At 39.3% G+C, this 26,118-nt stretch overlaps 1 protein-coding gene and 1 long non-coding RNA gene across 2 annotated transcripts in view; one reads left to right on the plus strand and one right to left on the minus strand.

The window, feature by feature from the left end:
* LOC310719250 overlaps positions 1-26,118 on the plus strand; it is a 139,916-nt gene that overhangs the window by 104,494 nt on the left and 9,304 nt on the right. The gene's annotated exons all lie outside the window — the stretch shown is intronic.
* The window catches only part of tnpo3 (transportin 3), a 42,629-nt gene continuing 35,024 nt past the window's right edge, over positions 18,514-26,118 (minus strand). Inside the window, exons 19-23 of the mRNA XM_083528366.1 lie at positions 22,997-23,153; positions 22,667-22,834; positions 21,598-21,710; positions 19,239-19,338; positions 18,514-19,145 (exon numbers count right to left, since the gene is read on the minus strand). Of these exons, the coding sequence (XP_083384492.1) occupies positions 19,278-19,338; positions 21,598-21,710; positions 22,667-22,834; positions 22,997-23,153 (499 nt within the window). The 3' untranslated portion in view covers positions 18,514-19,145; positions 19,239-19,277. The remainder of the gene's footprint in view (positions 19,146-19,238; positions 19,339-21,597; positions 21,711-22,666; positions 22,835-22,996; positions 23,154-26,118) is intronic.

Genomic DNA, 26,118 nt, shown 5'->3' on the forward strand with positions numbered 1-26,118 from the left:
AAGCTTGGGAAATCTTTTTGTATCCAAATCCGGCTTTAAACTTCTCCACAACAGTATCTTGGACCTGCCTGGTGTGTTCCTTGTTCTTCATGATGTTCTCTGCGCTTTAAACGGACCTCTGAGACTATCACAGTGCAGGTGCAATTATACGGAGACTTGATTACACACAGGTGGATTCTATTTATCATCATTAGTCATTTAGGTCAACATTGGATCATTCAATGCTCAGCCTCACTGAACTTCTGGAGAGAGTTTGCTGCACTGAAAGTAAAGGGGCTGAATAATTTTGCACTCCCAATTTTTTAGTTTTTTATTTGTTAAAAAAGTTTGAAATATCCAATAAATTTCGTTCCACTTCATGATTGTGTCCCACTTGTTGTTGATTCTTCACAAAAAATTACAGTTTTATATCTTTATGTTTGAAGCCTGAAATGTGGCATAAGGTCGCTCTTGATATTTTACTACAGCATTTCAAAGTGATTTAGATCTGGATGTGGTAATTTTAACACCTTGTGCTTTTCTCCTTTAGCTAATCAGTTGTTAATTTGCTGCTGTATTTGGCATCTATGTTTTGTTGCTTGATCCAATTTATCTTAGCTTAACCTGCTGGACAGATGACCTCTCATTTGTTCCAAGAATCTTCTGATGAATCTTCTGATGAGTTCCTTTTAATGATTTCAAGTTTCCCAGGTCTCGTGGCTGTAAACATGGGCGTAAATTTAATTTAACAGTAGGGGGGGGACAATAAATATAAAATTTCTCATGAGCAATTTTTGAAGGGGGACACAAATAATATAGTCAAATTGTACTTACAGTATAAAGATCTGTTCCCACAGTGAAAAACATTGTTTCTATCATTATTATTGTAGCATGAAGACTGCGTCAATTATAATGGTAATTCATACTGCATTACATCAATTAAGTAAAACTATCATAAAAAAAAAAAAATCACAACAATAAAAACAAGGAATAGAAAAAAAGGTTTAACATTTTATTATAAAAATACAGTGGGTTCAGTTCGGACGTAGCACAGTGCTCATTTAGTAATGAGTAAATGCACAGATAAACAATATGCTAATTGTGGCCGTTAATTCAATTCAATTCAATTCATTTGTATTTGTATAGCGCTTTTAACAATGAACATTGTCTCAAAGCAGCTTTACACAGATAATGCGGTGATTAAAAATGAATATGTTCTTTATGAGTAAGTTTGTCCCTGATGAGCAAGCCGGTGGCGACTGGCGACTGTGGCAAGGAAAAACTCCCCGAGATGGCATAAGGAAGAAACCTCGAGAGGAACCAGACTCAAGAGGGAACCCATCCTCATCTGGGTTACACCGAATGTCCATTTGTGGCGGGTATACAATGTTGCGGGGTGCAGTGATGATCAAAAGCGAAGTGTATTTCTGAGTCAGTGTAGGAGACTGTTGACATCAACTACAGTCCAATCCAGGCAGTGGGAAGATCCACGGGGGGGAGAGGGGCAGGAACAGTGGTCACTGGAGCCTCAGGAGCATGTTTAACTCGACCGACCGAGAGAGAGAGAGAGAGAGAGAGAGAGAGAGAGAGAGAGAGAGAGAGAGAGAGAGAGAGAGAGAGAGAGAGAGAGAGAGAGAGAGAGAGAGAGAGAGAGAGAGAGAGAAGAGGGTGACAGGAAGAGAAGGATATGGATTATTAAGTGTACCTATTGTTGCATGAGAGTTAAAGTCACTGTGCAGTTTGGACTCCGGCAAGACTCGCTATAGCAGCATAACTAAAAGGGAGAACCAGAAGGCAACACAGACATGAGGGATCTCTGGGATAAGAGACGGCCCACCACACCACCATCAACAAACCTGAGTGAACACAGGGGACGACAGCGTACAAATATCCCAGTTCACCAAACACTCTATATCAATGTTCCCTCCAGATCTGAGCCTTTACCTGAGAAAAAATCTACTGATTAAAGGCTTGACTGAATAAATATGTTTTCAACCTCGACTTGAACACTGAGACCGTGTCTGAGTCCCGAACACTGGTTGGAAGGCTGTTCCATAACTGCGGGGCTTTATAAGAGAAAGATCTGCCCCCTGCTGTAATCTTCATTATTGGAGGAACCAACAGATAGCCTGCACCTTTTGATCTAAGTAGGCGTGGAGGATCATACTGGTACAGAAGTTCACTCAGATACGGTGGTGCGAGACCATTAAGTGCTTTATATGTCAGTAGTAGAATTTTATAATCAATGCGAGATTTGATTGGGAGCCAGTGTAGACTGATTAATACAGGGGTGATGTGGTCATATTTCCTAGATCTAGTGAGGACTCTTGCTGCTGCATTCTGAACTAACTGAAGCTTATTTATGCACCTACTCGCACACCCAAACAGTAAAGCGTTACAGTAGTCTAATCTAGAAGTAACAAAAGCATGAACTAGTTTTTCTGCATCCTGTAACGACATCATATTTCTAATTTTAGCAATATTTCTAAGGTGAAAGAAGGCAATCCTGGTAATATTATTCACGTGAGCCTCAAAGGAAAGACTCGAGTCTATAATCACACCAAGGTCTTTGACAGCCGTACACACTGAAACAGAAACACCATCCAGAGATGTTAGGTAATCAAAGTTTGCTTCTAGCTGCATGTGGTCCTAGTAAAAGTACTTCCGTCTTATCTGAGTTTAGCAGAAGAAAGTTATCGAGCATCCACTGTCTAATGTCCTTCACACATTTTTCAACATTGTTAAGCTGATCTCTCTCATCTGGCTTTGCTGAAATATATAGCTGTGTATCATCAGCATAGCAATGGAATCTAATACCATGTTTATGAATAATTTCTCCAAGAGGCAGCATATATAAAGAGAAAAGCAGAGGGCCTAAGACAGATCCTTGAGGAACACCAAACTTTACCTCAGAGAGTGTGGAGAACTCACCATTAACATCAACAAACTGATAGCGATCAGTCAAATAAGACCTGAGCCAAGAGAGAGCCGTTCCCTTTATTCCAACAACGTTCTCAATTCTAGCAAGTAGTATAGTGTCATCAATGGTGTCAAAAGCTGCACTAAGGTCGAGCAAAACAAGTAAGGAGACAAAACCCTGATCAGAGGCCAATAACAGGTCATTTACCACCTTAACTAGCGCCGTCTCTGTGCTATGATGAGGCCGAAATCCTGACTGATACATTTCAAAAATATTATTCATAAGTAGGTGTGAGCATAACTGCTGTGCTACAACCTTTTCCAAAATTTTGGCTATGAAGGGGAGATTTGATATTGGTCTGTAGTTGGACAGCTGACATGGGTCAAGGTCAGGTTTCTTAATTAGGGGGTGGATAGCTGCCAGTTTGAAGGATTTTGGTACAAAACCAGTGCTAATGGAAGAGTTTATTATTTTTAAAACAGGTTCAATTACCTCTGGAATGATCTGTTTAAAGAAACTTGTAGGCAAGGGATCGAGAATGCAGGTTGATGATTTTGATGAGGAAATTAATGAAATTAAGTCATTCTCATGAATAGGAGTAAAACTTTGTAATTGATTGTTATAATTACACTGCTGTCTACAGGGTTACTTGTAAAATAATTTGGCTTTATATTAACCGTCTGGATTTTTTGCCTGATGTTTTCAATTTTATTATTAAAAAATTCATGAAATCATTAGTACCTAATGATGGTGTGCATGTGAGTGCAGTGCTTTTATTCCCTGTTAATTTTGCTACCGTGCTGAATAAAAATCTAGGATTATGCTTGTTATTTTCCAAGAGGGTGGAGAAATATGCTGATCTAGCAGCACTAAGAGATTTTCTATAAATTAGGAGGCTTCCCTTCCATGCTATTTGAAATACTGTTAATTTTGTTTAACGCCATTTACGTTCTAATTTTCGAGTGGTCTGTTTTAAGGTGCGTGTATGATCATTATACCACTGTGCTAATTTTTTCTCCCTGATCATTTTGGTCTTAAGGGGAGCTACATCATCTAGGGTATAACGTAATGTTGATTCTAGGTGTTTAGTGGCCCAGTCGAGCTCTGCAGGGTCAGACGGAGATCTATCGAATATCGTAATTTCTGGAAGACTGTTAATAAAACGCGCTGCTGTAGCTGACGTGAAAGTACGCTTAACACGATAACGTGGTGAAGTAGTAATGCAATGACTGAGGCAAATTTTAAAAGAGATGAGATAATGGTCTGAAATAGCTTCAGACTGTGGAATTATGACTACGTTTTTTATTTTTAATCCAAATGTTAACAACAAATCGAGAGTGTGTCCACCACTATGAGTGGGTCCTATAACATTCTGATTAATTCCAACTGAATCTAGAATGGACACAACAGCTGCTCTTAAGGAGTCTTCCTGATGATCAAAATGAATGTTAAAATCACCAACAATTAATGCTTTGTCTAGAGAAGTAACTAAATTTGTGATGAAATCTGCAAATTCTATGAGAAAATCAGAGTAGGGCCCTGGGGGTCTATAAATAATAATGAGTGGAATTGTCTGACTGGACCTGCTTTCAGACACTGAATATTTTATGCTGGTGTAAAGAACTTCAAATGTTTTACATTTGTGTTTAGTCTTTTGTGTGACGCTTAGATTAGTATTATAAATAGCTGCAACTCAGCCTCCTCTGCCATTTAGACGGGGTTGGTGTATGTAACTATACCCAGGAGGACTCGCTTCATTTAATGCTAAATATTCATTTGGTTTAATCCATGTTTCTGTCAAACACATTATTTTAAACTCCTGGTCGGTAATAATTTCGTTTACAGTAAGCGCTTTAGACGTGAGAGATCTAATATTCAGCAATCCTATCTTTAGGTCAGAGGTGCTGGCTGTGCGTTCAGTCCTATTTAATTTTATGTTAATCAGGTTACTAAAACAGACTTTCTGAAAATTCCTATATTTTGGTTTCGCTCGGGGGACAGACACAGTCTCAATTTGGTGGATTCTGAGTAACGACTCTGTGCAGCTAGCAGACGGTCGGTTTAGCCTGTCTGTCTGCTCCCTGGCCTTGGCTCTAGACAGTCACTTGTTAACTAGTGCTGTTCTGAGACTATGACCTATACTACAAGAAATGAGAGCAGCACCTTCCCGAGTGGGATGGACACCGTCCCGCCCTAACAGGCCAGCCTTGCCCTCAAAAATGCTCCAATTATTAATGAAGCCCACATTATTTTTGGAGCACCACTCGGACATCCAGCAGCTCAGCGACCATAACCTGCTGTAGGCTACATCGCCACGTCGTATTGGGATGGGGCCAGAGCATATTACAGCATCGGACATTGCCTTCGCTAATTTACACACCTCTATAATATTACTCTTAGTAACCTCTGACTGTCGAAGGCGTATATCATTAGCTCCTGTGTGAAAAACTATCTTAGAGAACCTATGCTTTCCTAAGAATCTAAGCTGACCTGCTATGTCCGGCGCCCTGGCTCCCGGTATACACATGACCTGTGCTGCTGGTGCCCCGAAAGGTCTAGCTAATTTCACGTGCCTCAGAATGGAGTCTCCTAAAACCAGAGCTCTTTCAGGTTTCTCAGCGGGTGCTTCACTGAGGAGAGCAAACCTGTTGGACACGTGAAGCGGAGAGGAATGGTGCTCCCGTGGGCGAGCCTTAGCGTTAGCTTTGGCTTTGCGAATATGCCGCCGAGTCGTCACCCATTCGCCCCGCTGCAAGGGCTCTAATGCCGGAGTCGGGGGAATATTAACTTCACCTAGGGCATCCAGACTTTCCCCTGCAGAACCTGGACTGCTCTCGCACTCACTACTTCTCTCTAGACTCTGGATGCGCTCCTCTAATGCTAAGATCTTCTCCGTCAAAGAGCAAACTAGCTTACACTTCTTACAGATAAAATTATCGCTAACAACGGAGAGAGACTGACTAAACATGTCACACTTCACACACTGAATGAACTGGATGTTCGCCATAGCAGAAAAATTACGTACCCTTAATGTGGTTAATGTACTGTGTGTTTGTAGTTCTGGTGGGAATATCCTCCACGCACTGCTTTAAAATTCTCAAACAGGGATAAAAGCGCTCTTCCGAAAGCAAAAATACACGAGACGGAGCTGCTTGCAGCTTGGTGCGTCCGTGTTCAATGAGGCGCTTCCGGATTGAGTTGATAAGAGTTGAGCTGTGATGGCTGAACTGCGTCAATTATAATGGTAATTCATACTGCATTACATCAATTAAGTAAAACTATCATAAAAAAAAAAAATCACAACAATAAAAACAAGGAATAGAAAAAAAGGTTTAACATTTTATTATAAAAATACAGTGGGTTCAGTTCGGACGTAGCACAGTGCTCATTTAGTAATGAGTAAATGCACAGATAAACAATATGCTAATTGTGGCCGTTAATGTTAAGTTAACATTATGCTAAGTCGTCCCAAATAAAACACTGCATGGGAAACGGCTTTGGTGTGTTAGTGTTAGTGCACTATGCTACAAGCTATTGTAAACAAGCTACCGTTAACTAGATAAGTCTTATTTTAATCGCTAATAGAGCAGATTCATGAAAAATTACATCGCTAATCAGTATTTTTGCCGCAACTAATTTATGAATTAATCTGCATCAACTACATTTAAGAGAATCGCTTTATTTAAAGTGAATAAAATATCCTAGTTAATGGAGTTGAACATTAATTGAGCCGCGACCACACACCCGACTCGTGTGTGTAGAGTAGGTGAGATGAACTGGGAAAGCAGGCAGTGGGTCAAACAACTGTGAGGAAGGGGAGGGGGAACTCAACTGTTTCTAAATGCACAATTATTTAGGTATACATAGATATATTTTTCATATAATAGAGAATAAATATAATAGAGAGTGCAATTTTTTTAAATAATCTTTTTAAAATAATCTTATATTTCTCACAAGCAAAATATAAACGTGTTTATATTAGTGTATAGTCAGTAAAATGGTATAAAAATAAAGTTAGATTAAATACAATTTTATTTGTATAGCACTTTTCTTTACAATGGACATTTTCTCAAAGCAGCTTTACACCGATAAAGTGGTAATAAAGAATGTGTATATAAATGGTGTAAGTTTACACCCACTTGGACAATGAGGACACACTGATCGAGAAACTTTGCTTACTGCCCCTGAAAACCTCCCTCTGCAACTGGATCCTAGACTTCCTGACTGGGAGACCTCAGTCAGTCCAGATTGGGAACAGCATCTCCAGCACCACCACACTGAGCACTGGGGCCCCTCAGGGCTGTGTGCTCAGCCCAATGTTGTTCACTCTGCTGACTCGACTAAACCACATCATCAAGTTCCCAAATGACCCAACCATGGTTGGTCTCATCAAGAACGACAAGTTGACATACAGTGTAGAGCCAAAACCTTTCTTTGAATTTTGACAAAACCAAAAAGATGGTTGTTGAATTTAGGAGAACACAGAGCGGCCATTCTCCACTGATAATCGATCCTCTGTGGAGATCATCAAATGCACCAAATTCCTTGGTGTACATCTGCCTGAGAACTTCACCTGGTCACTCAACACCAGCTCCATCACCAAGAAGGCCCAGCAGTGTCTACTTCCAGAGATGGATGAGGAAAGATCAAAAGGTGCTGGCTATCTGTTGGTTCCTCAAATAATGAAGACTACAGCAGGGGGCAGATCTTTCTCTTATAAAGCCCCACAGTTATGGAACAGCCTTCCAACCAGTGTTCGGACTCAGACACAGTCTCAGTGTTCAAGTCGAGGTTGAAAATTTATTTATTTAGTCAAGCCTTTTATCAGTAGATTTTTCTTAGGTAAAGGCTCAGATCTGGAAGGAGCATGGATATAGAGTGTTTGGTGAACTGGTATATTTGTATGCTGTCGTCCCCTCACATTCACACGTTCACACGTTCACTCGGGTTTGTTGACGGTGGTGTGGTGGGTCGTCTTTTATCCCAGAGATCCCTCATGTCTGTGTTACCTTCTGGTTCTCCCTTTCAGTTATGCTGCCATAGCGAGTCTTGCCGGAGTCCAAACTGCACAGTGACATTAACTTTCATACACCAATAGGGACACTTAATAATCCATATCCTTCTCTTCCCGTCACCCTCTTCTCTCTCTCTCTCTCTCTCTCTCTCTCTCTCTCTCTCTCTGTCGAGTTAAACATGCTCCTGAGGCTCCAGTGACCACTGTTCCTGCCCCTCTCCCCTCCGTGGATCTTCACACTTCTGTGCAGCTTGGGACAGTCTCTCATCAACACCTTGGGTGGTTCCATGTAATTCCGGAGCTCATCAGGGACAAACATACTTACAAAGAACATACTTACGTTTAATCACCACATTATCTGTGTAAATTGTTAAAAGCTTTTAAATGTTCATTGTTAAAAGCGCTATACAAATAAAAATGAATTTAATTGAATTGAATTGAAAGCACCCCCCCCCCCCCCCCCCAACCCCATCCTGACTATGATCTACAGAGGGACCATCCAGAGCACACTCAGCAGCTGCATCACTGCCTGGTTTCCTCTCCACTTCCTCTTCGCTTCACGTGTCCAACAGGTTTGCTCTCCTCAGTGAAGCTGAGAAACCTGAAAGAGCTCTGGTTTTAGGAGACTACATTCTGAGGCACGTGAAATTAGCTAGACCTTTAGGGGCACCAGCAGCGCAGGTTATGTGTATACCGGGAGCCAGGGCGCCGGACATAGCAGGTCAGCTTAGGTTCTTAGGAAAGCACAGGTTCTCTAACATAGTTTTTCACATAGGAGCTAATGATATACGCCTTCGTCAGCCAGAGGTTACTAAGAGTAATATAATAGAGGTGTGTAAATTAGCGAAGGCAATATCCGATGCAGTAACATGCTCTGGCCCCCTCCCAATGCGACGTGGTGATGCAGCCTACAGCAGGTTATGGTGGCTGAACTGCTGGATGTCTAAGTGGTGCTCCAAAAACAATGTGGGCTTCATTAATAATTGGAGCATTTTTGAGGGCAAGGCTGGCCTGTTAGGGTGGGACGGTATCCATCCCACTCAGGAAGGTGCTGCTCTCATTTCTTGTAGTATAGGTCATTGTCTCAGAACAGCACTAGTTAACAAGTGACTGTCTAGAGCCAAGGCCAGGGAGCAGACAGACAGGCTAAACTGACCGTCTGCTAGCTGCACAGAGTCATCACTCAGGATCCACCAAATTGAGACTGTGTCTGTCCCCCGAGCGAAACCAAAATATAGGAATTCTCAGAAAGTCTGTTTTAGTAACCTGATTAACATTAAATTAAATAGGACTGAACGCACAGCCAGCACCTCTGATCTAAAGATAGGATTGCTGAATATTAGATCTCTCACGTCAAAAGCGCTTACTCTAAACGAAATTATTACCGACCAGGAGTTTTAAATAATGTGTTTGACAGAAAATGAAGCGAGTCCTCCTGGGTATAGTTACATACACCAACCCCGTCTAAATAGCAGAGGAGGCGGAGTCGCAGCTATTTATAATAATAATCCCAAAAGACTAAACACAAATGTAAAACATTTGAAGTTCTTTACACCAACATAAAATATTCAGTGTCCAAAAGCAGGTCCAGTCAGTCAATTCCACTAATTATTATTTATAGATCCCCAGGGCCCTACTCTGATTTTCTCATAGAATTTGCAGATTTCATCACAAATTTAGCTACTTCTTTAGACAAAGCATTAATTATTGGTGACTTTAACATTCATTTTGATAATCAGGAAGACTCCCTAAGAGCAGCAGTTGTGTCCATTTTAGATTCAGTTGGAATTAATCAGAATGTTATAGGACCCACTCATAGTGGTGGACACACTCTCGATTTGTTGTTAACATTTGGATTAAAAATAAAAAACTTAGTTATAATTCCACAGTCTGAAGCTATTTCGGACCATTATCTCATTTCTTTTCAAATCTGCCTCAGTCATTGCATTACTACCTCACAGCACCGCGTTTTATCAATAATCTTCCAGAAATTTCGATATATGAAATAGATCTCCGTCTGACCCCGCAGAGCTTGACTGGGCCACTGAATACCTAGAATCAACGTTACGTTATATGATGTAGCTTCCCTTAAGACCAAAACGATCAGATTAAAATAAATTAGCACAGTGGTATAATGATCATACGCGCACCTTAAAACAGACAACTCGGAAAATAGAATGTAAATGGCGTCAAACAAAATTAACACTATTTTAAATAGCATGGAAGGAGAGCCTCCTAAATTATAGAAAATCTCTTAGTGCTGCTAGATCAGCATATTTGCACAGTAGCAAAATTAACAGGAAATAAAAGCACTGCACTAACATGCACACCATCATTAGGTAGTAATGATTTCATGAAATTTTTTAATAATAAAATTTAAAACATCAGGCAAGAAATCCAGACGGTTAATATAAATCCAAATTATTTTACAAGCAACTCTGTAGACAGCAGCGTAATTATAGCAGACAATCAATTAAAAAAGCTTCACTCCTATTCATTAAAACGACTTAATTTTATTAATTTCCTCATCAAAATCATCAACCTGCATTCTCGATCCCTTGCCTACAAGTTTCCTCAAACAGATAATTCCAGAGGTAATTGAACCTGTTTTAAAAATAATAATCTCTTCCATTAGCCGGTTATGTACCTGAATCCTTCAAACTGGCAGTTATCCACCTCCTAATTAAGAAACCTGACCTTTATCCATGTGAGCTGTTTAACTACAGGCCAATATCAAATCTCCCCTTTATATCCAACATTTTAGAAAAGGTTGTAGCACAGCAGTTATGCTCACATCTACTTATGAATAACATTTTTGAAATGTATCAGTTAGGATTTCGGCCTCATCATAGCACAGAGACGGAGCTAGTTAAGGTGGTAAATGACCTGCTATTGGCCTCTGATCAGGGTTTTGTCTCTTTACTTGTTCTGCTCGACCTTAGTGCAGCTTTCGACACCATTGATCACACCATACTGCTTGCTAGACTTGAGAATGTTGTTGGAATAAAGGGAACAGCTCTCTCTTGGCTCAGGTCTTATTTGACTGATCGCTATCAGTTTGTTGATGTAAATGGTGAGTTCTCCACACTCTCTGAGGTAAAGTTTGGTCTTCCTCAAGGATCTGTCTTAGGCCCACTGCTTTTCTCTTTATATATGCTACCTCTTGGTGAAATTATACATAAACATGGTATTCGCCTCCGTTGCTATGCTGATGATATACAGTTGTATATTTCAGCAAAGCCAGATGAGAGAGATCAGCTTAACAATGTTGAGAAGTGTGTAAAAGACATTAGACACTGGATGCTTGATAACTTTCTTCTGCTCAACTCAGATAAGACGGAAGTACTTTTACTAGGACCACATGCAGCTAGAAGCAAACTTTCCGATTACGTAGCATCTCTAGACGGTGTTTCTGTTTCAGCATTTACGGCTGTCAAAGACCTTGGTGTTACTATTGACCCTAGTCTTTACTTTGAGGCTCACGTGAATAAGATCACCAGGATTGCCTTCTTTCACCTTATAAATATTGCAAAAATTTGAAATATGATGTTATTACAGGATGCAGAAAAACTAGTTCATGCTTTTGTTACTTCCAGATTAGACTGTAACGCTTTACTGTCTGGGTGTGCGAGTAAGTGCATAAATAAGCTTTAGTTAGTTTAGAATGCAGCAGCAAGAGTCCTCACTAGATCTAGGAAATATAACCACATTTACATTTTCGGCATTTAGCAGACGTCCTTATCCAGAGCGATGTACAAAAGTGCTTTGAGTCTCTAGTAATGGATAAATCTACACTGGTACGCAAGATAAAAAAAACTTAATATAAATATAACCCTTGAAATTTACAAACTTGGAAAGTGCTAATTTAAGTATTTCAGGAAGAGGTAGGTCTTCAGTCGTCGCTTGAAGATAGTCAGGGACTCTGCTGTACGGACATCTAGGGAACGTTCATTCAACCACCTCGGTGCCAGAACAGAGAAGAGCCTTAAAGTGTACTTACCTCTCATTCTGAGAGAAGGTGGTAATAGTCGAGCAGTGCTGGAAGATCTCAGACAGCGTGGTGCAGTGCGAGATGTGATGAGGTCACTGTGGTAAGATGGTGGTGGTCCATTTTTGGCCTTGTAGGCAAGCATCAGTGTTTTCAATCTGATACGTGGAGCTACTGGAAGCCAGTGAAGGGAGCGCAGCAGTGGGGTGGTGTGGGAGAACTTGGGCAGATTGAACACAAGTCATGCAGCTGTATTTTGAATCATTTGCAGTGGACGAATAGCGTTCAGGGGAAGACCTGCCAGCAGAGAGTTGCAGTAGTCAAGTCTTGAAATAAAAAGAGACTGAACAAGCACCTGGGCAGCCTGTGTGGACAGAAATGGTCAAATCCTTCGGATGTTATAGAGAAGAAATCGACAAGAATGAGCAACATTAGCGACATGTGGGAAGAAGGACAGTTCATTGTCCATAGTTACCCCAAGGTTACGAGCAGTGGCTAAAGGGGAGAGCAGAGAGTCATGAAGTGTTCTTTGAAGATCTTGACCTGGAGATGAATCACCTGGGATGACCAGCAGTTCTGTTTTGCTGGGGTTGAGTTTTAGTTAGTGAGCACTCATCCATGAAGATATGTCTGTCAAGCTTGCTGAGATCCGAGCGGAAGCTGTGGTATCTGATGGAGGGAAAGAAAAGATTAGTTGAGTGTCATCTGCATAGCAGTGATAAGAAAACCCATGTAAGGATATGACTTCACCAATGGAGTGGGTATAGAGAGAGAAAAGGAGGGGACCAAGTACCGAGCCTTGTGGGACACCAGTGGTGAGTCTGCACGGGGCAGATGTGGATCCCCGCCATGTTACCTGGTATGAGCGACCTTCCAGGTAGGAAGCAAACTATTCCCGTGCTGTTCCGCAGATACCGAGGCTCATGAGGGTTGACAAAAGTGTCTTGTGGTTAACTGTGTCAAATGCTGCTGAAAGGTCCAGGAAGATAAGAACAGATGACAGCTTGGCTGACCGAGCAGCATGCAGTTTCTCAGAAACAGCCAAAAGGGCTGTCTCTGTGGAATGTGCCGCTTTGAATCTAGACTGGTTAGGATCATGGAGGTTGTTCTGTGAGAGATAGACAGACGGTTGGTTAAGAACAGTGCGTTCCAGAGATTTAGAAAGAAAGGAGAGAAGTGATACCGGTCTGTAGTTGTTGATGTCTGATGGATCCAGAGCAGGTTTCTTCAAGATGGGAATGACCCTTGCTTGCTTAAAGGTAGTTGGTACATAGCCAGATGTTTATGACCCAGTGATGATTGTGGAGATGAAGGGCAGGAGATCTTGTGTGATGGTCTGAAGCATAGTTGAAGGGATTGGATCCTGAGGACAGGTGGTGGGATTGCAAGTTTGGATGACAGAGCTTGACAGAGACGTAGTGGATTGTCGGCTTTGTTGTGTAGTCATTGTTCGGGAGGAAGTGAAGGTCTGGCAGATTTTCTTGATCTTCTCATCATACAAGGAGGCAAAGTCATTAGCAGTCAGGGAGGATGGATCAGGTGCAGCAGGGGGGTTGAGTAGTGAAGAGATGATGTTGTGAAGCTTTACGAGGATCTTGTGCAGAGGCCTCAAGCTTTTCCTTGTAGAAGGCGGTTTTGGCAGAAGTCACCTCCAAAGAAAATTTGGTCAGGAGTGCACGGTAAGATGCGAGTTCTACATCGAGTTGTGATTTTTTTTCACTTCCTCTCTGACAGATCTGAGTTCTAATCACCACTTCACTCCTGTTTTAATCAGTCTACACTGGCTCCCAATCAAATCTCGCATTGATTATAAAATACTACTACTGACGTATAAAGCACTTAACGGTCTCGCACCGCAGTATCTGAGTGAACTTCTGTACCAGTATGATCCTCCACACCTACTTAGATCAAAAGGTGCAGGCTATCTGTTGGTTCCTCAAATAATGAAGACTACAGCAGGGGGCAGATCTTTCTCTTATAAAGCCCCACAGTTATGGAACAGCCTTCCAATCAGTGTTCGGGACTCAGACACAGTCTCAGTGTTCAAGTCGAGGTTGAAAACGTATTAATTTAGTCAAGCCTTTGATCAGTAGGTTCGTTGACGGTGGTGTGGTGGGTCGTTTCTTATCCCAGTGATCCCTCATGTCTGTGTTACCTTCTGGTTCTCCCTTGTAGTTATGCTGCCATAGTGAGTCTTGCCGGAGTCCAAACTGCACAGTGACATTAACTTTCATACAACAATAAGGACACTTAATAATCCATATCCGTCTCTTCCTGTCACCCTCTTCTCTCTCTCTCTCTCTCTCTCTCTCTCTCTCTCTGTCGAGTTAAACATGCTCCTGAGGCTCCAGTGACCACTGTTCCTGCCCCTCTCCCCTCCGTGGAACTTCCCACTTCATCTAGGCCTGCCTCTGGATAGTGTTCTCTTCGACTGGAGGCCACTCTGTGCAGCTTGGGACGGTTTCTCTAACACCTTGGGTGGTTCCATGAAATTCCGGAGTAAGAACGGGCGCTTTGAGGATGGATTGGACTGTAGTTAATGTCAACAGTCTCCTTAACTGACTCAGGACTACTTTTTGCTTCTGATCATCATCACTGTACCCCGCAACATCGTATATCTGCTTCAAATGGACATTCGGTGCAACCCAGATGAGGATGGGTTCCCACTTGAGTCTGGTTCCTCTCAAGGTTTCTTCCTTATGCCATCTCGGGGAGTTTTTCCCTTGCCACAGTCGCCACCGGCTCGCTCATCAGGGACAAACTTACTTATAAAGAACATATTCAGTTTTAATCACCACATTATCTGTGTGAAGCTGCTTTGAGACAATGTTCAATTTTAAAAGCGCTATACAAATAAAAATTAATTGGTTTGGGAAATGCACAGTCTCGAATCGCAAGACCCTACAGAGGATTGTGAGGACAGCTGAGATCATCATTGGAGTCTCTCTCCCCTCCATCACGGACATTTACACCACACGCTGCATCTGCAAAGCCAACAGCATTGTGGAGGACCTCACACACCCCTCACACACACTCCTACCATTAGGAAAAAGTTTGTTTTGCACCTCTCAACTGCTGCTACTGCTTTATTTGCACAACAGTCTATATACTATAATATTGACTCTTTTGCACATTACTGTATATTCATAGTATACAATAGGTTTACTGGTCGGCGCTATTTTGTATTCTGCGTTGTGTTGTCTGTCTGCACTGTTTGCGCTCGGTTGCACACAATGCACTTTATGTGGCGAGGACACTTACTTCAGTACTTGCTCTGTGTTCTGTTATGTAGCTCTATGTTGTTTAATGTAGCACCAGGGTTCTGGAGGAATGTTGTTACAATTTACGGTGTACTGCATCAGCTATATATGGTAGAAATGACAATAAAAGCTTCTTGACTTGATCCTGTTCTCCTTCATAGACTAAAAATGTTGATGGAAGTCCTCTCCTTGCTCAGGTTTTATTTGACTTATCAGTTTGTAATCGTTCTATCACAATTTGACGATGAGGAACATTATTCTTAAATTGTTCTACAATTTGTGGACACTTTTTGGACTATTTAAACCCAATTATGTTACTGACCTGTTGCCAGTTAAACTAAATTGTTGGGAAAATTTTTATTTTAGTAGCACAAACATTTCCAGCCTTTTGTTGCCCCTGTCCCAACTTTTTTGACATGTTGTGGCCATCAAATTAAAAGTTAAAAATTTCTTTCCTTAAAGTGGTATTTTCCTTTAGTTTAAACGATTGATTTGTTTTATATGTTCTAGTGCAAGTACAAAGTATGGGTTAATTTGTACACAGCATCCTAACCTGGATTTGGGGTTGTAATAGCACCAACAGTTTTCAGCACTGCAAACCTTAAAACATGAGGATAATTCTGAGAATTAATAAAAAATTTAATGACCCATATATACATTTCAATACAACATGGCCATTTAAATCATAAAATATGCTCTGGGCTATAAAGTGTTTTAAATTACTCTATAAGTCTATCCGAATATAGAGTTTTCTGAGCCCACAACATTTTAGCGTCTAGGAACAAATGCTCTTTAATATAGACTATACAGGGAAACAAGACATTTTTACAAGACATTAAAAACCACTTACACAGAGGTTTGTATATTGATTCATAACTGGAAATTAAACATCTTAATGTGTAAGAAATACACATACAAGAATTACAATTATAGAACAACCTTGAATACAGATAAAAATAAATTTATTTGCAAAAGTGCTATACACACTTTGTATGTATATACACATATACATAATTCTTTTATACACACACACACACACACACACACACACACACACACACACACACACACACACACACACACACACACACACACACACACACACACACACACACACACACACACACACACACACACACACACACACACACACACACACACACACACACACACACACACACACAGATTAATGCCTGCCCTCTATAGGCTCAGTATTGAATCTGCACTCAAGGTGGAACAAAAAGAGAAAGCATCACCCGCCACGATTAAATTTAGTTAGATTGGCATTTTAAGCTTCTAAAACGAGCTCAAGTTATTTAGGTGGATGACAGAGCATGTAGCAGAACTGCTGGAGCTGATTATTTATCAAAGCATCCTACAATTTTAAAGTCTCAATAAGTTAATAAAACTAACACCACGAATTAGGTTGTTTTGGAGTAAACTAGGATAATCAGATGCAAAACTAGACGTACTCCCTCACCCTCCTAATCAAAGCAATGCTAGCTGATTGTTGTGGGAATCAATGAACTCATGTATGTGGCTACAGTAGGTCGAATAATCAATCTGTACATTTTTGGTGAGTGGAAAATAATTTCAAATCAAGTTGAATCTTGAGACAGATGCATTACAACAGTAGAAGACCACATCTGGTTCTACCCTGTCAGAACCCCCCCCCCCCCCCAAAAAAAAAAAAACAAAAAACAAAAACAAACAAACAGGAAGCTGAAATTATCATGAACAGAGTTACCCAATCTTGCCAGTAAATGATTGCAAATAGACCACATAATTTGTGGACCCTACAAACATTGTAAAACACTAAAAAAAAAAAAAAAAAACAGTGCTGCTGGGGAAATTTTTTTTTCATTCATACATTTTAAAAACCAAATAACATACAAAATATAGCAATTTGCCGTACATTACTTTGACATTTTCAACTCCTGAACAAGACGTCCTGTAGACTGTTCTGCATTACATATTTTTCATATTGTATCTAATGTGATACAAGCTGCAAGCCAAAATGTGGTTCCCAGCAAATGTAAAGGAGCTGCTGTTTATAACTGGCATCAGTGGACATCTAATAAGACACTATTATAGACCATCAAACCCATAGGTGCTTCTTCCTCAAACTGATGACACAAAGTCAGAAGCACACAGTTGTATAGAACAACCCTATACTATAGCATAACAATTTCCCTTGAGTAAAATAAAGAATGGTGAATAATGAATGATAAAGAATAATAAAATACATAAATTAGACTTCCATTGAAAATGATTCAAATAACGTTTATACCATACCTTAGAACAAAGTAATTTCAATTGAGACACAAAAGAAATGCATAAGAGGTGTAGGTGAAACAGAAAACACAGAGAATTTAACACCAATGGCTAACATGACAAATTATTCTTGTTATGCCTGTAACACTGTCAGAATTAATAGGTAAACTTCAGTAAATGAATATATTTGATTTTGCAACAGCAAGGTCGAATGTTTTCAGATCACATTAAGAATACCACAAATTCTACAAACATTCATCCTCTTCTTTTTGAAATATTGTGCTAACAATTGCCGCAAGAAAAATTATTGATAGCTTGAAAGTAGCCTGACAAAACAGTAATGTTTGAGTAACATCTTTGTAATGATTGAAGAAAAAATATTTCTGATACATGACCCTTCTTACCGTGAGGCATCTTTGATCTGTTTACTGTATACCAAATATCACAATTTTCATTTTTGTTATGCACTATTTGCAGTGCCTCTAGTAATAATCTAAGAGTAATAATAGTAATGTTATCACTACTGATAAGATCTTCATGGTTTCTTTGCTAATGTTAACTTGTTCATTAGGGATTAAGGAGCTTTGTGACAAAACCACCTTTACTATTATAATGACAAATTGGAGCAAAGATGAAAAATCAAATAAACGATCTTCCTTAATAAATCAGTCAGGATTTTAGGTTTTCCATAAAATATATGCATTCCTAATGTGGATTCGTTCAAAAAACTGAAAACCAGAAAGATGACTATAACTTTTATACATTTTTAATCTCCCCTTTTGAAGAGTAAACATTGAATAAATTTAAACTTTACACATAAGGGCCATTGTTTCATTGTTTTACATCAGTGAAAACAACCAAGACACAGGTTTGTACTGCTGCCAGATTTGGTATAGAGCTTAAATACCCACTTAGAAGGAAATACTTGAAACGAGCAGTTACTTAAAATTGTGTGCATGTATTTGTGACTGAACAAGTTTATCTGATAAAATGAAATAGGTTCAAACATGTTTAGACAAAGAGAAAAGGAAAGTCAAGAATTCTTGTACAAATGTTGAAATGATGCTCATACAAGATCTTTCCTCACGGCCAATTTGATTTTATTGTTCATGAGATGGCTACACATTGCCGATGGGTTGTGCTTCTCGCTATGCCAAAAAAGTGGAAGAACAAAATGTATACATTTCGGTTAATCCAATCTGTTACTCATTCATGATGGTAAAAGTCCGTCAATGATAAAAAGATTCAAAACACCCAGTATTTCCCTTCCACTGCCAAGTCCTTGAGCATCATTTTATAATAGTGACAGCAACAAGCTGATTCATAAAGACACGTCCATGAAAATAAATCTCTCCATTTCTGTTTAAAAAAATGTCTAAAGTCTATTTTTTCTACAATGAGTTATGAGCTGCAACCAGGCACATTTCTTGTTTTATTTTTTTGTTTTGGCTGAATATGGGTGTACACTTTCTTGCACTCTTTAACAAGATTACTTCTTGTGGCTATAGCAGCAGTGTGCTTAGCAAGCGAGCAAAGGAAGGGAATGGACTTTTCTTCTCTCCCTGAAAGCATTTCCTTTCACCCCGAAGCTGCACTGTCTCACCGGCTCTCCATGGTGCTTAGTCCCAAAAATCTTTTTAATTTTTCAAAAAGCATCCAATTCAGAGCCTCTCTGTTGTCATTTTGATGTTTACAAACACAAGATTTGACCTAAAGAAAGGGGAAAATGAGAATTTCAATGTAAAGATATGTGGAACAAAACCAGCACACAGGCTGTTATAACATGTTTCAACTTTCTCTTACCTGACACTCTGACACTGAAGCATGAGTGTGCAAATCCAGCTATCGATAAAGCCTGGTGAATTCTCTCACTGCCCAACATACCTGCTTACATTCCTCTGCACTGAACACAAGCAAGCGAGAAGATAAGTAAATAAAACCACATTAACTGAGCATATTACACAGCAAGCAGGAATCGGTAGTAACACATTTGTGAAATAGTAGTGAAAGTTTATGAAGTAGATATTTTTGATATATTGACAATCATTTTGAACAATGAAATAGGCATGAACCAAATACTGAGCCATTTAAAAGGGAAGGGACCAGACTGTGCTGTAATGGATTTTTACATAGCTCTATCTCCATTTGGTCCTAGAATCTAAATGGCTTAATTAAAAAGCAGAATAAGAGTATTGTGCTGTGTTTACTCTTACTTATTATCCATCAAATAACCCCAGAATTATGGAAGAACATTAAACAACAAAGCTCATAAATAAACACCTTTTACTCTGAATGTGATATCTAGGTTTGATCTGAAGATTGAAGAGGAAAACTAAGTGATTTGACAATATTATAGCATACATGTGGAGTGTGCACTGACATCACAATGTGGCCCTTGTCAAACATGCTCAAATTCAGCTGCTTGCCCATTTATCCGGCTTACAACACACCAACTTTGAGGACAAAATTTTCACTTGCTGTCTTATATATCCCACCCAATAAAAGGGGCTATGATGAAAAGATAATCAGTTTTATTCACTTCACTGGTCATGATGTCATGCCTGTTTGGTGTATACTACACTTAAATTGTTGAATTATCAAAATCAGAAAATGCTGATATTATGACCAAACCTAAAATGCCACACGTTTTTTTGTTTCTATAATAGTCTCATTCATACAATCCTAATATAAAGGTGACAACTGAATATCTGCTGCCCTATTTTTCCATATGAAACACTGATGCTAGATTATTGTACCTGCTGTTTGTATATGCATAGCAATGAATACAAAGTCAATTAACAGCCCAATGAAAACCTGACAACACACAAGAATACTGTTTATACTATTAGGATAATATATATTTAGGAACACCACCTTTACCTGTAGACTAATCATTTCAAACTATGTCCAGTCATATGCAACCTATGAAGATGTCTTACAAACTTGTCTTTTTGAACAAAGTAGCTCACGATACGTTTTCTGAAGAAATGTAAAGAATGATAAAGATGACCATAAGTAAAGTAAAGTAAACAATTACACAAACAGATAAAACACTCATCAGGTATGCCTGCATTGTGCTTCCTCTGTTTCTCATATCGACCACAACTACGTTGCAAACAAGTTTTATTATGATTTGTTCAGGTCTTGTAAGACCTTCATATGAGAAAAAGGCACTGAAAAATGACTGATCACAAGCACCATTAAATCTGAAGAATTCTATGTTCTGTCATGGTGTCATGCCTAATTTGTATGAATAACAGATGTAAAGAGTTTGGGATATATATTTCAGCAAGTGAACGGTCAACTAATTAAGTGAACATTTTGGAAACAGAAGAAATATGCTGCACAAAATGCTAAAAAAAAAGTCTAATAGGAAGGTGTCAGAACACAATGCATTACAGCTTGCTGTAAATGAAGCTGCATAACTGCAGAGTGGCCCGAGAGCCCATGGTGGCCCCTGTACTCTACCCAGACTCTTCTACAATGAACACTGTAACATCAGAATTAGACCATGGAGTCCTGATCTGATATATCAAGCATTCTTTTACATCAGTTGGACAGCAGTGTGAACCTCTAGGTGATGTTCTGCTGGGTAGTTTGGATCCTAACATTAATGTGTTTATCTTTGACATGTACCACCTACGTAGATATAATTGCTGACCCAGTTCTGACTTTCAGTAGGATAAAACTCCCTGTACAACCACACTGCAATACACTTGTGCACATGTCTGTACTTTTGAGAGTTACAAAAGTAACCAAATTCCTTGTGTGTGTGTGTGTCACACTTGGCCAATAAACCTGATTCTGAATGGTTTAAGGCTCCACCTCACTTGCAGGATAAAGGATCCGCTGCTAACATCTGGGTGCCAGATGTTTGGTGGCACAAGTGGAAACTAATCTTATGCTGGTGGTGTTAAGAAGTAATACAGCCATGATATGTAGAATTTTTTTTTTATTTGAATAATTTTAAGTATATTTTTATTTACAAAATTACATTTTGAATATTATAATTTAGTTTATTTATAGGATATAGAAATGTATTTATTTATAGAAAACAAATGTATTGTCAGCTATAATTATTAAAAACAAAGTACAAAGTAGCTGATAATCAGTATTGGATAAAACTGTGAGCATATCTCTAGAGGCTAGAGACTAAACTTACCTTGTGATCTGCTTATGAAAGTCTGTTAGCTGTTTGTGAGTGACTGTTACAGCTCCTCCTGACATCTCCTTGGGAAGGCTTTTTAGAGCCACTTCAAGCCAGCGGCAAAATATCTGGACAAGGACAGACAAAGACTCAGTGAGTCAGTTTAGACTTGCTCAAGTGTCTAGAGGAAAAAAAAATTCTATTTGTGTGAAAAAAAATGATCCCATTGCCCTGCTCAGTAGAATAAGGCATATTATATACTATATGACCAAAACACCTGACCATTACACCCATATAGGGATCTTTCGAAACTGTTGCCACAAGTAAAAGGAAAAATAGTCTAGAATATTTGTATGCTGTACAATGTCTTTTTTTTTTTTTTTTTTTTTTTAAAGATAAACATGTTTCACAATTAAACAAACAATATATGTAATAAAAAACAAAAATAAAAAAAAAACTCAGGCTGAATCTTATTACAATCAAATAAGCAGATAATTACTGTATATAGAGTTTGTTCTATATTGCCAATCACAACATGCCTGTACTGTAGTGTTTGAGGACATAGTTTTCAGAATCACTGAAAACTATGCCTTCCAAGGTGTGAACTCTAAAGAGCCCTAAAAATTGTCAGCTAATTAATAATGCACAATACAGATAAGCAAGCAAATGGTAAAAGTAAAAAAAAAAAAAGAATTACCATAATTCTATACACTAAATAATGTTGATTGTATTTGTTACTAATTCTTAATACAATTTGGCCCTATCAATTGGGCCGTACCACAAGTTTTTGGACTTTGGCTTAAAATCTCAACCACACCAAGCTGCCACTGCTGTGCCACTAAGCAAAGTCCTGTTCAGATAAGGTAACTGTAAGTCACTCAGATCAGGCTGCCTGCCAAATGTCATAAATGTAAAATACACATGCTTGATTATAAAAATGTTGGACCTGAACACAAAATATATCCATGACCTGTGCATCAGCAAAGGTAAATAACAGCATTCCTGTTATTTAATACACCAACACATTTTACAAAAGTATTATTGGACACTATTTTACACCCATGCAACTTTTAAAAAGCCTTACCGGTCGATCAAATACCATGATCTCCCAAAGCACTTCAGCCACATCTGGCAGCGTGTATGAAGGCAGGCAGAAACAGCAGGTGTGTATTAGCTGTGTTACTAGTTGCTGCCCATGCTGCTGCATTGCCTGAGCAATCAGACGTTTCCGCACCTCAAAGTCATCCTCATGCTAAGGATAGAGAAGAGAGAGAATATTCAAGACTACAATTTTTCATTTTCTTCAATTACACAATGTGCATGTTTTAAAACTGCTCGCCAAATTATGTACTATTTTCCATTCAGCACCAGCAGTAATTTTCATTTAAATGCAGCTGCACTCTGTTTTACTTACATCATTGGAAACCCCAGTGTGAATGAGGTCTCTGACAAACTTCATAACACTGCAGTTAGCGTCTCGGTGGTCAAGCGTCGTGGCTGCAATGGCACACTGGATGATGTGGACAATGATACTGCTGCTTAGCAATGTGACAGGGCTGCGCTGAATAAACCTAAATGGAACACGAAATAATAGACAAAAACACACATTTTTCACTGCTAAACAAAAGTATTTTTGAACAAGTACTGAATTAAATGATAAACTCTCAATGGAAGAGTTACAAAAAATGTTTGTATGATGTTTGTGGATAATATTGTGATTTGTGGTGAGAGAAGGGAGCAGTTGGAGAAGAGCCTGGAGAGGTGGAGGTACATGCTTGAGAGAAGGGGAATGAAAGTCAGTAGGAGTAATACAGAGTACATGTGTGTGAATGAGAGGGAAGACAGTGGACTGGTGCGGTTGCAGGAAGAAGAGGTGGAGGAGTTCAGGTACCTGGGGTCAACAGTGCAAAGTAATGGAGGGTGTTAGAGAAGTGAAGAAAAGAGTGCAGGCAGGGTGGAGAAGAGTGGCAGGAGTGATTTGTGATAGAAGAGTATCTGCAAGAGTGAAAGGGAAAGTTTTTAGGACTGTGGTGAGACCTGCAGTGTTGTATGGTTTAGAGCAGGGATGGGCCAACTTTTTGACTCACAACACCGCAATGGGTTCTAAAATTACATTAGAGATTAGACCTGTAACATGTAGCAAAGCATGAATATGCAAGGTTTATTGTACAAATTGTTTTCCAAATGCATTAATTAAATTAATAATTAATTTATTAAATTTCAGTTGAATAAACACAGCAGAAAAACTCAAGTTCAGTTTCAGTAGGAACAGTGTTGTTGATCTCCTTATTTAGCCAGGTTATCAAAGTCTGGAGTAAGTTTTGTTGTGTAACCTGGATCTGAACTAAACAAAGTCAGCAACTTCTGTGCCGTTTTCCAGAGGTTTGGAAACATGGCTTTGTTAAATGAAGCATGAACGTCATTCAGTTTAAGAGAGCTGAACTTCTCCTTTAAGATGAAGTCAGACTGAAGATCGATCAGTTCCAATTGCACTTCTTGTGGTGCGGTTTCAGGGTCTTGTGGCAGGGGACAGGACACCAGTTGAAAAGTGCAAAGTGACCGCTGATATTGTACTCTTTAAAAACGGCGACAGTTTCTTGGCATATTAGGCATACAGCTTTTGATCAGCGAAAAAATATTTTGTTGTCCACTCTGTATTAAACACTCGCGTTCACAATCCACTTTTCTTTGATAAGCAAATTTTTGCAGAAGGGCTCATAAGAGAAGAAAAGAGCAATACACGCGAACAAGGTCAATGTAGCTGAAGTGCGACATCTTTTGGGGTAACGTGGGAATTACAGGGGAAAGATAAATTGAACAAGGTTTACCCGTACCGATTTTGATATAATTTGGTCACGTTCGGCGGGCCGGATTAATAAATCCCGCGGGCCGTAGTTTGCCAAAGTCTGGTTTAAAAACAGTGGCATTGATTAAAAGACAGGAGGTGGCGCTGGAGGTAGCAGAGCTGAAGATGTTAAGGTTTTCGTTGGGAGTGACAAACATGGACAGGATTAGAAACAAGTTTATTAGTACGTTTAGTATGCATGTGGCCCAGCCATTAGGATTACACACGCTTTAGTGCCGGTCCCAAGCCCGGGATTAATGGGGAGGGTTGCGTTAGGAAGGGCATCCAGCGTAAAACGTGTGCCAAATCAAACATGCGGATCACGAATCGGGACGATCCGCTGTGGCGACCCCTAATGGGAGAAGCCGAAAGAAGAAAAGAAGTAGTATGCATGTAGGACGTTTTGGGGACAAAGTGAAGGAGGCGCAATTGAAATGGTTTGGACATATGCAAAGGATGGACATGGGGTATATTGGTAGGAGAATGCTATGGATGGAGCCACCAGTAAGGAGGAAAAGAGGAAGCCCAAGGATGAGGTTTATGGATGTGGTGAGAAAAGACATGCAGGTAAGATGGTTTGAAAGAGGCAGATGTAGCAAACAGGGGCTATGGAGACGAATGATCCGCTGTGGCGGCCCCTATTGGGAGCAGCTGATAGAAGAACTAAGGAGAGACCATTTGCTGGAAGAGGAAATGTCAAATTTGTGTATAGATTCTAGGATTCTAGCTGCTCAACAATCCTGGGTCTGCTTTGTCTTCTTTTCATTTCATAACGTGCAAAATGTTTTAAATTGCTGAAAAAAACTGGACTACAGGCAGACCATTTCAGCATATAGACTCCTCTACTACAAACAGGGTACCACTCTTTCATAAACACCAGATTAAAAAACTTTCAAGGACTTTTAAAAGCACCATTTATCAAGCACCTATCAAATTCACAAGGCAATATATATATATATATATATATATATATATATATATATATATATATATATATATATATATATATATATATATATATATATATTACTGTAATGCTTTGCTTGTCGGGGTTTCAAAATCTACATTAAACAAATTACAGGTTGTCCAAAATTCAGCTGCTATGATTCTAACTGAAACCAAGTCTGGTGAGCAAATCTTTCCAGTCTTGAAGTCATCGTATCAGCTCCCTGTCAGATTCTGGTTCGATATTAAAAATTCTAAGGCTTTACACTCCAAGGCGAGATCTCCATTCCTCTGGTTCCTGTCTTTTGTTCCTCCTACCCGTTTACGGTCTATGGGTGATCAGGCTTTTTCCTCACATGCACCAAAGCTGTGGAATTCTCTCCCTACTGAGATTAGACTATTAAATTATATTATTAAATTTGCTCTTAACTCACTTTTTCAGAATAGCTTTTATGTGATTATTTTAGTTTTGTGATATATTTACTTATTTTATTCTTCCCCATTAGTTTTATTATGGAAATAATTATTTTTGTTTTTAAATGTAATCTTTAACGTTTTTTATTCTACGCTTAAAAATCTACGTTTACAGGCGCTGTTTATAATAAAGATTATTATAATTATTATTATTCAAGGACCTAAAAATAGCATGGGAACCAAGCAAAGCCATGTTTTTGTCCTTGTCTCTTACACACGAGATTTCCCCAGCTGCTCTGAATCTTTGATATTACGAGGTGGTATCAAAATGT

This window comes from Silurus aristotelis (assembly GCF_946808225.1).
Source record: "Silurus aristotelis genome assembly, chromosome: 24".
NCBI lineage: Eukaryota > Metazoa > Chordata > Actinopteri > Siluriformes > Siluridae > Silurus > Silurus aristotelis.